The following is a 12,351-nucleotide window of genomic DNA, read 5'->3' as shown; positions in this document are numbered from 1 at the left end:
GAGACCACCGCGTCCGCCAGTCGGGCGAGAGGTGACAAGGGCCACAAGCAAAACACATCCAGACTCGTCAGTCCGCTGGGGGAGACCCCACGATGTGTTTCGGCACCAGGAAGGAGGCTGGAAGAACCGCGAGTGAAATTGACAGGGGTTTTCTTCCACTGACTCGAGGCTGCTTGTCTCCGTCCTGCCGGACGGTTGCGGCGGGATTCCCGAGTTCCTGCACGAGGAGACTCCTACTCTTCATCGAGCCGTTGATGTCGTCGCTCACGGATTCGACAAGGCTTTGGCGTTTGAGTCGCATCCCGTAAGTATATCCTGCCTGCGTAACGTCGGGTCGCGAGGTCAGCGAGGTAAGGAGCGGGCGAGTGATATTAACGAAAGGGAAGGAAGGAGGAAAGGAAGGAAGGAATGAAGGCAAGAAGGAATGAAAGAAGGAAGGCGCCATCTTAGAACCAGTAACTATCAACCTTGAGTTCGTGATTTTCGGGTTCTTCATCGCCCACATACCGACGGCACTACCAAGTACTGCGGTATGTATGTACATCCGTACACACTGGGAAGCGGAAACTCTGCGGAGACAATCCGCAAGCGGATGGATTGTTAGCCTGGGCCTAATGTCGACTCGAAACAGACCAATGTCGGCTGTTGCCCTCTCGGCTGTCGCAGGTTTTTCTTCGCTACGTCTCTGGTGCCGTTTCGGTTTCTCCATGGGCTGCCCTGCTTCAGGTTATCAGCCTCACCTCAGCTGCCTGTCGACCCAGGCTCCATTCTAGCGGATCTGGACCCAGCGCGCGCCTCTCCCGGTGTCGGACGAGACCTCCCTATTAGATCCCCCAAACACACCTCGCCCTCAGTGAGGCGCAACAGGGAACCAGGCGCGTCACGCTAAGAACTGAGAGTCGAGAAGATTTGGTCGCCCCAACGGCGACGCGAAGACCAAGCGAGCACACTGTACCTAGTACGTACCGTACCCCGCTGTGGGCGAGTAATCCGTGCTTGCTCACTCACTACCGCCCACAATTGGGTCGCGCCGCATTCGCTTTGCATGTTGTGTTGTCCTTCACCGCGTCGGAACGGTGGCACTGGGTTCCGCTGCTGGATTTTGTGCCCATGCAGGCCCGCTGCATCATCTCCCGTCTGTGCACCTCGTCCGATGTCAAGGCGGGGAGCTCGGCACACCGGACGCGGATGCGGCATCCCATTCAGGCTCGGCGAGGTTTCCGCCCCAGAGCGACTCGGATGATTTGAATAGCAACTGACGAGAGACGGACACAACGACTGCTCTCGACTCGAGCTGCGAATGCCACCCTGGCGCCGCAATGCACATTCATACGATACTTGGGTTGGTGCTCAATTTTGCCTCTCAGCTACTTGATCAGACGAGTGTTAACAACTCTCCACCACACGATTGATGCAGTGTAGGCGCGGGTATCTACATTCGAGTGTAGACGAAGCACAGCGTGCACGTTACCGAGGAATCCGCCCTCGACAAAGAGCTCATTACCCTGCGCTACACTGCTGGAGTAGTGTAGAGAGCTAGTGTAAAGCAGCTGCCGGCGCTAGGTCACCGATGGCTCCGAGAGAGTGGGAGGCCCAGGAGCTCTGCTCAGCTGAGGTATGTACGGGTTCCCTGTTGGGTTTTCAGGGTACGGTACTCCGTACATGCCCGCATCCATGCATGTCTTGTGCACTGTAATACCTGACAAACTTGGCGGCGGGTACCTCTGTGTGTACATATAGTTACATACACTAGTGCAACCTCGATGAGCCCACGATGCACGGCGCAGAGTACCCGGAGGTACCCGAGCTCTCCTCCCCCTTTCTCGCCGCCTCCGACCCCTGCGCTTGGCACCTGATGACCCTAGTCGAGGATCGCTCACCCACCCGTCTGCATCGTGAGAACACTCCACCGGTTACTCCCCTTGCCTCGGCGAGACGCCGTGTCCGCGGTAGCGATGGATCGCACCCTGCCCCTGGGAAAGACGTGAGTTGTGCAGACAGCGCAGCGAGATGGGGTACAGCGCCTGAAGAGATGCAGAGAAGCCCCCCTTGTTCTGCACAACGGTCTTCTCCTCTTCACCCCCCCCCCACTCACCCACCCACCCACACCCGCCCACCCCCTTGCCTCGTACTCTCTCGCCGTGATCTGAGACTCAAAGAGAGAGGCTGCAGGCGAAACAGCTGGAGACGGAAAGGAGCCTTGTCTGCTCTCGTCTGCATCTCGCCCTCCGCGCCCATACTACCTACCACCCACCGTCCTTCGAACGGCTCGCTCTTTTTTTCCAGAGGCTCTCGACCACCTACCTACCGAGTAGCTAACCAAGTACGGTCGTACAATTAATCGACTCTTCTGGGGTCGTCCGTCACTCACTCACTGATAAATCAGTCCAATTCCCGGTGGCCCATCCTATCCTTCAGGCTTCCTTGCTCGGCCGGGAAGTACACTTATCTCGACAGATCAGACCCACAACATCTCTCGGCTTGCTGTCGCCATAACTACCTAGTACCTAGCGTAGTAAGACCAGTCCGTCGGTATCCGTGTTTCTGCCTCGCCCGCGGTCGAAAACGTTGGCCCGTTGCAGTCTCTTCGTCCCGCCAATCCCTCTACCTCTCTCTCTCTCTCTCTCTCTCTGTCACTCTCTCTGTCACTCTCTCAGTCACTCTTGCGGAGGCACGCCGGCTAAAGAATACACGAACGTTTCCGACTCGAAGAGGCTTCTCTCCCCGTCGTCTGTCTATTTCGAAAGGAGCGTGGTATATCTTCCCAGCAGCGTTCCCCGTTCGCGAATTGCGCCGGCGTGGACGACCAAGAGAGAGTGCCCTCCGACCGGGCTGCTCCAGCACCGGCTACCGTTACGATGGATATGGACTACCTCGACCCTTACCAGCGGCGCCATCCTGACCTGCCCGTGCAGCCCCTTGCCGGCCACCAACAGGCGCATCCGCAAGCCATGCAGTACCCATACTGGAACCCACTGATGGCCTACTACCAACAACAGCACCGCGCGGCGGCGTTGGTGGGCCATGCCGGCGTTCACCTCGCCAAGCCTGCGGAACCCAAGCCGAGGTTGGCAAAGGACGAGGTAGAGCTGCTGGAACGCGAATTTGCGAAGAATCAGAAGCCGAACAGCAGCACCAAGCGGGAACTCGCCGAGAAGATGGGGGTCGAGGTGCCCAGGATAAACGTACGTCTCACTGAGAGAGAGAGAGAGGAAGACATCTGACAGATCCAACCGCGTACAACTTGCTGACACTCTTGTCGCTAGAACTGGTTTCAGAACCGCCGGGCCAAGGAGAAGCAGATCAGGAAGACGGCCGAGTTCGAGGCGCAGCAGGCGAGGGAACGGGCGGCTGCGGAGGCCAAGTCGGCCAGCGACCGGGACCAGGATGGCAAAGCTGCTGATGAATCGTCGTCCCACGGCGGCGGCGGCGGCGGCAGCAGCAGCCCTAGTCAGCATCAGGGTCAGAACCAAAACGAGCCCGGCCGCCCGTCCACTGGCGCACTTGGGCAAGGCGATAACATGAGCCATGGCGACCATGGTGACCATGACGATCACGTCAAGCCCGAGCCGGGGCCTCTCGACATGACTGCTCAACCGTCGCCGGCTGCTGCTCCCGAATGCGAGAGCCCGGCGCGGTCCGACAGCGGCGCTTCTGCCAATGACCCTCACGAGCCGGCGTCTGCTTCCCAAGCGCAAAGCCTGGCAGCCACAGAAGCGCAGGGCTCGATGGCCAGTTTCGGGACACGCGACCGACGCGGACTCCATCAACCAACCGCTTTTCCTTACCGGCCAGCAGACACAGGCGCCCCGGAAGATCTAGCTCAGCGCCCGGCCTTCGACGTGCTCCCCACCCACCACCACGGTATGAGCATCGGCGACGCGGGCGTGTTCAGCCCGTTTGCCGAGCACGACTACTTCTCGGTGCCTCCGACCTCGCAGTTCCCCTCCGAGATGGCGGTGCCGGGCGCGCCGATGGACGCCGGCACCCCGCTCTTGAGACACCACGTCTCGGTCGAGAGTCTGGCGCAATCCGAGGTCGTCTCGCCCGCCTCGCTGCCCGGCTCGTCGCCCTCGGCCGTGCCCGACTTGCGTTTCAAATCACCACCTCCCCCTGCCGACATCGCCGGCCGAAGGAAGAGCAGGCGGCCGGCACCGCTCGGGCTGTCTTCGCTGCGGTGCGGGCCGGGACCCAAGACGGGCGTCGAAGTGCCCAGGCGGGCGGACACGGTGAGCCCCATGAGACGCATCTCCTCGGCGACCGGGAGCCTCTACGGGCGCGTGCAGAAGACGTTCGTCGGGAGCGGCGGTCCGCGCTCGCCCTTCGCCACGGATCGCAACAGGGAAGTGCTCCTCCAGAGCCTCAAGGAGAACCACGCTCCGGTCATGGCGCCGCTCGGCCACTCCGTGCCCGCGGTGACGGCCGAGACGACCACGACGACCGAGGGCTTCCTCTGCTCGACAATGGGGGAGTGCGGGTTGGGCACCCATCAGGTCCCGGACGATAACCAGGGCTACCCATTTGGCATCCTGTCGACCGTCGGCAGCAGCAGCAGCAGCGGCAACGTCCCCCTCTACGACAGCGCCGACCGCTCCGTCAGGTCTCAGCCGGGGACGCCCGGCCTGCAGATCGGCATTCCGGAGGGCTGCTTCTCGGCACCGTCGGGGGGTCAGTCCTGGGTCTACGCGCCGCAGGACGAGCCACTGCCGACGCCGAGCCTCTGCAGCCACGGCGGATCCGAACTCGAGTTCTCGATGGCGGCCCAACCCCCGGGCTACATTGCCAGCCAGCCGGTAACGCCCTCGCTCCCGCCGGCGATGGGGCCCCCCTACGCTGGCTTCTTCGCCGCCGGTTTGGGACAGGCGGCCGACTATCAGTTCCCGGAGCCGTACCCGGCCGAGTCGTCGGCCCGGTCATCGCCCGTCGTTCCCCCGCGGTCAAAGCAGTTCCAGTTCGCCCAAAATGTCACTCCTCAAGACTTCAACATGGACAAGCCATGAGAGAGGACCCCACTGCAGTTTTTCGAGTCCGCGAACCGAACCTTGGTCAAGATATCTGGCCGACTACGGAGGCCTCGTGGACAAGGCGCTGCCATGTACCATATATGCCAGTTCGATTTTTATCTTTTGCTCTTCTCCTTCTTTCTCTCTTCCCGTACCTCCTCGCCCCTTCATCGGGGCCTCAAGACACTCAAGATCCACCGAATACGAAACAAAAAAACGTTCATCGGCCATGTATCCAAGACAAAGAAGGGACTTCCTTGCATGTTGTATATTCATCCTTGCTCGATCCTAGTCATTGCTGGTTTTTTTTTTACCCACCTTGTTTTGGAGAATTTGGGAGGCAACTTTCTGGTTTCCGGGGCCTCTATATATATGTGGCCACTGTTTGGTGGAAACGTGCATCAGTAAACGGACACAATCTCTAGCGCAAGGCGGGGACCGGAACTGTTATTTCTTCCTCCTTTTGTCCTGTTCATTTTTCTTGTTGTATAGTTATGATTCACGGGCGCAAAAGAGGGCATTTGAGGGGGGTTTCTTTTGTGGTTCGGGTGGGAGGAGCGAAAAGGGGACTTGGGGGCTTTTTACCACTTCGGTGTACTGCGCAACGATCCAATTTTTTTTCTTATACATTTTCTGGTATAACCCCCCCCCCTTTTTTTTTTTTTTTTTTTTCTGCGAGGGATAGGAAGCAACCGCGCGAGGAAGGAAGGGAGTAGGAGGCGCCTTAGGACACTATGCTAGTAGTGAATGCAATAGACCGAAGTACACATGGGCTCGCGCCTCCGATCCTTCCTTCCCAACCCCTCTCACCTGACGTTTGTAATTTCCCTTTTGTTTTCTTGAAGCCTTCTTTCCGTTTTCCTCCTATGTTGGTGTTGAGGAAGGGGTAACCGCTTGGGCGTTCATCAATGACGAGGTAGCGAAGTCGGCCGAAAAGGCCGCAGTTGTGAGTGCCCTGCCGGCGAAATTAACTGCCGGCGGTCGCTCGGACAGAGCGCATCATGTTCAACTGTGTTTATCACCTGCGGCTCCTGGCTCCGAGTCCGGTCCTCGTGCTTGAATGTTGAATCCAAGCAACCGAGAAGAACAGGTGGGCTGAGAGGAAGGGAAAGTGAGGAACAGAGAAAGAAGGGAGGAATGAAAAATATGATCGGAGTTAGTTATCACGATGTCCGAGCGTGCCGTTTTACTTGGGAAGTGACAGACCAGGAGGCTCGGGCAATGCCCATGCCGCGTATTCTTACCCAGGTGTCGAAACAGACTATCGTAAGTAACTACGGAGTAGTGTATGTGCATACATACAGAAACGGAATATGGCATGGCGATCATCTCGGCGTCTGCCTGTCGCCCGGGCCCGGCGCGCATTGGTGCATCTGACGGCGATCCGTGGCTGGTCCGAAACATTCCATAGGAGGTCTGTACGGATTAACTACACAGTACACTAGTGGAGTGTGTAGTGTAGATCGAAGGATCGGACACCCCGCTCGAGGCTCTCTCAGCAACTGACCCTGAGAAAGAACAGGAACTGGTTGTGGTTGGGTGAGTACGGAGTAGTGGGTGTGGGGTGTGCGGCCGCGCGTGTCGTCGACGGCCGACTTTTCGACAGTGATCGGCGGGTAGGGTTGCTTCAGCATCGGCTCGTCCCGCTCCGTCCAGGCACTGCGTACTGCGTTTCATCTTCCCAGCCAGTTCCGTTCCCATCCATGTCTCCCCCCTCCCCGATTTGCGCCGCTGTGGGCCACGGTGCAAAGACGACGCCGTCCGGGAGCCGGGATCGGGATCAGGTCCGGAACCGGGTAAAAGTAACGGAGGGAGGAGCTCTAAAGGTTGCCAAAGAACCCTCATGCATTCCATACATGACTGCATGATAACGTACATCATTTACAGAGATAATTTAATGAGGTCAGTCATATTATTCTTGGATGAAGAAGCCTCTTTTTTTTTTCCTCCTAATGCATTCTGATTAACTAGTCGAAAGTAGCCGGTTAGTCTCACGATTAGATTCGAAAAAAATGAAAGTGATTTCTGTTTTTCCTGATTGCAAACATGCACGCACAACTAGGTAGGTGCCTTGCATACTATGCTAGACGTCTTCGATAAACCCAGTCAAGAACGTGACCAGAATATTTCAAGTCAGTCTCACGGATGTAGTTTGTACATCACGGAAGGACTTAGGGCTTGGCTTGAGCGACCACCCAGAAACGAAGAAAATGAGCAGATACGAGGAAGCAGGCATTGCCACGCGCGAGACGGGGTAAAGTCTTCGGGGTATCGTTTTCTAACAGTCCTACTATATTGGTAGTCAGACAGACGTAGTTTTAGTTTTATACATTTTCGAAAGCACCCGGGCCGCGCGTAGTGGAGAGTTGGAACGCCCATATGCCAGTGATAACCGTATAAGGAACGTAATTAGGTGCTGTGATATTCTTCTTTCCCTACGAGGTCAAGCCGAAACCAAGACCATGTCGACCGCCATAAATACCTCGTCCTGCACTTTCCCATCTAGCCCGACACCAACAGAGAAATCGATGGAAAATGAAATAAGGGAAAAAAGAAGAAGAAAAAAAAAAACATCCAGTACTTAGCGGGGCCCTTCTTCCCCAGCAAAGGTAGCCCTCATGGACGAAGTCGCCGTGCTCGGCGTGTTCTGCTGCGACCCGCTGGCATCGCTGCTTGGCGTGGCGGGCTCGACGACGCGGTTCCTAATCGTCATGATCCACTCGTGCTGGAGCAGTTCGACGGCCGTGTCACGCTTCTTGGAGTCCCGAATAAAGCAGCGCCCGAGGAAGTCGATACCCTGCGGGCTGAGCTGGTCAGGCGAGGGCAGCTGCGGCGGGTTGCCCTGCGCAATGTTGTACATGATGGCCCACTCGTTGTCGAGGTTGGCCCACGGTCGCCGGCCCGTCGCCATCTCGAGGATGACGCAGCCCAGCGACCAGATATCGACCGCGCCAAAGTGGCCCGGGTTCTCGCCCTTGATGACCTCGGGAGACATATACATGGGCGTGCCTGTCATCGACTTGTTGGGCTTGGTGCTGGTCACGTCTTGCACCAGCGTGCGGCCCTGCCGGGCGATGAGCTTGGCCGCGCCGAAATCGACGTACTTGATGATGCCGTTGTGATCCAGGAGGATGTCTAAATCGGACCCCCAATGTTAGCATGCCCGGACTCCACCATTCTGGCGCCGCCCCGCGGGGCAAACGGTGGACTTACTCTCTGGTTTGATATCGCGATGAGCAATCTTCAGCTCGTGCAAGTAGGCCAGGCCCTCGAGCAGCTGCAGCGCATAGACCATGATGACCTGCTCATCCTCGATTCGGCCGTGCTCCAGCAGGTTGGCGAGCGAGCCGCCCGAACAGAACTCCATGAACATGTACACGCGGTCTCGATGGACCTCGATACCATAGTACGATACGACGTTGGGATGGTCGACCGTCTCCAGGACGCGCATCTCGTCCCTGATCTGACCCGCGATGTTGGGGATCAGCTTGGGGTCCTGGAGGCGGATCTCCTTCACGGCCATCAGCTGGCCCGTGTCGAGGTTCATGGCGGCGTAGACGTTGCCGAACGTACCACCGCCGACGAAGTGGCCTTGCTGCCACCTCATGGTGAAGTTGGTGGCCGTAGACGACAGCCAGGCCAGCGACCGATCTACCTCGTTCGATATCTCGAGCACGCGGCCCATGGCAGACCGCTCGAGCAAGATCTGCCTCCTGTGTTCGTCGATCTTGGCCAGCTCCATCAGCCGGTGCTCCTCGACAAACTTGGCGGCCGTCGCATCATCCGCGGTCTGCCCCTTGTTGAGACGTCTGAGCTGGTTCATGAGGGCCTCCGTCCGGAGCTTCTCGGCCTGCGCAGCCACGCTTGATCTGGCGCCCATGATATCAAAGTGCGAGATCAGGAGCGCCATGCAGCCGGCGACCTTGGATCGCAATTTGGCATACTCGTCGTCGCCGAGGGCCAGGATATGCCTGCCCCTGGTCATCCCCATGGCGAACTCGAGCGCTTGCACGGTCCACCGGAAAGTCTTGCGGTCCGACGAGATGCAGTCGTCGCAGATGAAGCTCACCCAGTCGAGGGCAAGCTTGGTGAGCTTCATGTTGTTCATCGTCCGCCTGTTGTTGTCCATGTACAGCAGCGAGCGCTGGCCGAACTCGGTGGCGAATATGAAACACGTCTGGATCAGCTCCTGGCAGTTCAGACCGCGCGTCTGCCGGCGTATTGTTTCCACGCTGTCCATGAAGGCGTTTGACAGCTTGAAGGCCACCTTGCGGATCTCCATGAGCCGCAAGTTCACCTTCTGCAAGCTCGACCTCTGTTCGACGATGAGGTCGATGTGCATGTCTATGTTATCGAGAAACGCCTTCCTGGCGTTTACCAAGCGCGACTGGGAGCCGCCGGCAATGAGCCTCATGTGTCCGAGTTTGATGTCCAGCGGTTCGTCCCGCACCTGCAAGTGGAGCTTCGCTCCGAACCAGGCGGGCGGCTCTTCGGCTCGGATGATGAGGATGTAGGGGTCGGTGGGGTCCTCGGTGATGGTTTCGTAGGCGAAAGTGCCCATCAGGAGCTGGATGTCGGGACTGCGACCGTGGAGGCTAGGCGAGGCGAGGATGACGACGTTCTCGTGCTCGGGACTCCCGGTGCAGATCTGGAAATGGCCCGACTCGACCAGGCGGTCGAACAGCTCCTGCAGCTTTTCGGGGCCGAAAGCGACAGTGAAGTCGCACGCGTTCTCGTAATTGTCGCTGAGCATCCTCGAGAATCTCTGCAGCATGCGTTGCCGCACGCGGACCGAGTCGAGCGTCTGCTTGTACCGCTTCGTCATCTCCGAGATGCTCTCTTTGGGCCGCCTCTGGAGCTCCTTCTCAAACGTCTGGTTCAGCCGGTTGAAGGCCTTGTAGGTGAGGGAGCTGAACTGTTCCGCCACCTCGACGTCTCCATGCGTCAGATGGCTTCCGATCTCGTTCCCGAAGCCCCATTCCTGGAACAGCAATTCCGCCTCCTTGAAAGTATTCTTGTTGCCGCTGAGCTTCCAGTTCAGCATCTTGAAGTAGTACTTGAGGGCGTCCAGAATGACGCGGTCGAAGTCTTCGTCGATGCACGGTGGCAGGTCCCACCCGGGTTCTGGCTGAGAGATGGCCATGTACTCGGACTTGATCTTGATTGCCAGCTTCAGCAGGATCTGGAACTGGGAGATCATCTGGTCCTGCATCATGGGGCTTTGCTGTGCCGAGTCCTTCATCTTCTTGGCGTAGGCCAGCCGCACCTTGATGATCTCTTCGATGAGGCGGGAGGGGAAGCTGATCAGCGTGAGCAGCTCCTCGATGTAGGGAGGCAGATGACGTTTTTGGAACGCCTCGGCGTTCACGACCAAGGTGTCCTTGGCCTTGGTGATGACCATTGAGATGCTGTCTAGCATGCTCTTCTTGCCGAGGTTCTTTCCGTCGCTGCGCTTATCGTCGTGCAGCGACTTCAGGCCCTCTTCCTTCATCAGCCTGTCCAGGAAGGACGTCTCGTCATTCAGGCGTCCCGAGTTTTCCTGCGACCGCTGGAAGTCCAGATCGTCGTTGCCTACCCATTTCTTGAGGATCGACAGCTCCGTGTTGATCATCTCGTTGACGTTGTACCACGAGATGACGGCATCGCACGTCTCCTGGTATGCCTGGTAGGTGGCCGGCTTGACGGCCGCGATCAGCGCCGTGCTGGACGGAAAGAGGGACTCGATCCTCTCGATCTTGGCGATGGTGTCGCGGACCTGCTCGATCGGGGGCTTCCCGGCCTCGCTCTCGCCGGCGATGGAGAAGTTGACGACCTCGTCTATGGCGCGGTCCAGGGAGGCGCGGGCCTCCTCCACCATCCTGCGTTGGACCGGCAGATGCCTCCCGCAAACCCGGGCACGGATGCCCAGCCAGAGCTCGGCTTTGTGGGCGCTCTTGCCCAAGTCCTCGTCCGCCGATCCGATGAGGCGCTTCTTCTCCTGCCGCACGACGTCGCCCGTGAGCACCGACTCGAGCATTCCATGCCATTCCAATCTCTCGCGGTTGTGGGGATCCTTCAGGTCCTCCTCGGTGATCTGGCTCCCTTCGTTGTTGACGAACATGATGTGTGCGTCGTCGTAGCTATCGAACGGCCCCTCCGACGAGGGCGTCTCGCCCTCGGAGTCCGAGTCGTATACTTCTCCAGAGCCATATGTGTCGAAGTAGTCGTTGTTGTAATCTTGCTGGCGCAGTCTCCTCACATACTCTCGCTCTTGAGCGCGAAATGTCGAGGTCCCTACCGTCCGCCTCGGGGCGTCCTTGACATGAAGGCCGCCGCTGCTGGTAAACGAGGAGGTCCCGGGTTGGTTCGGCCTCCGCTGCGTGTAGGGTTGGTACGTGTTGGAAGGGGTCCTGGCAGGACCGGTGGGTCGTTGCGGCCGGGGCGTCGTCCCGTTGGAGTACGAGGCCGAGTCGGCAGCAGGACGCTGGCGGGATGCCGCGCCATTTGCTATGGCACCGGGCGGGTGCGGCTGCACGGCCGAGATCTGGCCCGGGTCGACGAAGCGGCCGAGCGTCCCTAGCTCATCCTGCTGTTCGGCCAGGCGAGGGCCCAGGTGAATGTCGCCGTTCGCCGGGTTGTCCGAGTCGGGCATCACCGTCGTCTGGCGGGACGTTGGCTTGTACTTGTCCGGCCGGGGATGCCCCTCGTCGTCGGGCGGGGAGAAGCGCACGGCGCGGGGAGAAGGATCGCTCGCCATTCCTCGATGACAGACGGAAGCGGGCCGGCCGCCGTTCGACAGACTGGAATGCGGGGCCGACGGCGGCAAGCACAGACAGTCGTCCTGAGAGGCGGTGCCGGCGTGTGAAGTTGCGAACGGTCAGACCGTTGCGCGGTTGGCTGGTCGGGGTCGGGGTCGGAGTCGGGGTCGGGTTCGGGGCCGGGGCCGGGGGCACTGGTGATGTCTTGCCGAAACTCTGCGAGCACAATCACCCGCGGCTTCGGGACACCGAGCTACATCTATCGCTTGGTCGATGGAACTTGGCCATCGGCATCGGGACGGAAGGATGAGGGGACGACAGTGGCAATCTTGCAATTGACTCCCCGACAATCGTCGTCCGATGTTGTCGCTTGTTTCGACTCGAAGGGACTGGGAGCTGGGGCTCGGTGCCGAGCAGCGAAGCCAGTGGCGAACAACAACTTCGAACTTTGTCACGGGTGATGGATTCAGGACGGAGCTTGCCAGTAAGCTCTATCCCACAAATGATTATGGGATGGGATGCAGGTAGCTCGCTTCCTATTGGATGATCGTGCTGCATTTGTCTGTGCCGGCCGTTTCTCCTCACACCTCGAGCGGGGCCGTAACGTTATT

The 12,351-nt window shown here is 58.9% G+C and overlaps 3 protein-coding genes across 3 annotated transcripts; 2 read left to right on the top strand and 1 right to left on the bottom strand.

Moving 5' to 3' along the window:
• The first annotated feature begins 987 nt into the window (after positions 1 to 987).
• Positions 988 to 1,343, top strand: P884DRAFT_257964 (uncharacterized protein). Its single transcript, XM_069441200.1, has one exon. It carries the CDS (start codon positions 1,046 to 1,048, stop codon positions 1,241 to 1,243), a length of 198 nt encoding a protein of 65 aa, XP_069298900.1. The 5' UTR covers positions 988 to 1,045; the 3' UTR covers positions 1,244 to 1,343.
• Positions 1,344 to 2,858: 1,515 nt separating this feature from the next.
• On the top strand, positions 2,859 to 5,000 carry P884DRAFT_298670 (uncharacterized protein; the record flags this gene model as incomplete). Its single annotated transcript, XM_069444622.1, has 2 exons — positions 2,859 to 3,185; positions 3,267 to 5,000. The coding sequence occupies 2 exons, from the start codon at positions 2,859 to 2,861 to the stop codon at positions 4,998 to 5,000; spliced, it is 2,061 nt and encodes a 686-aa protein (XP_069298899.1).
• Positions 5,001 to 7,584: 2,584 nt separating this feature from the next.
• On the bottom strand, positions 7,585 to 11,739 carry P884DRAFT_196895 (uncharacterized protein; the record flags this gene model as incomplete). The annotated part of the gene is made up of 2 exons (XM_069438022.1): positions 7,585 to 8,138; positions 8,217 to 11,739. 2 exons carry the CDS (start codon positions 11,737 to 11,739, stop codon positions 7,585 to 7,587), a joined length of 4,077 nt encoding a protein of 1,358 aa, XP_069298898.1.
• Between the last annotated feature and the right edge of the window lie 612 nt (positions 11,740 to 12,351).

This window comes from Thermothelomyces heterothallicus, assembly GCF_042370625.1.
Source record: "Thermothelomyces heterothallicus CBS 202.75 unplaced genomic scaffold P884_scaffold_7, whole genome shotgun sequence".
Classification (NCBI taxonomy): Eukaryota; Fungi; Ascomycota; class Sordariomycetes; order Sordariales; family Chaetomiaceae; genus Thermothelomyces; species Thermothelomyces heterothallicus.
The sequence above is the reverse complement of the archived record's forward strand: the minus strand, read 5'-3'. Positions and strand labels throughout refer to the sequence as shown.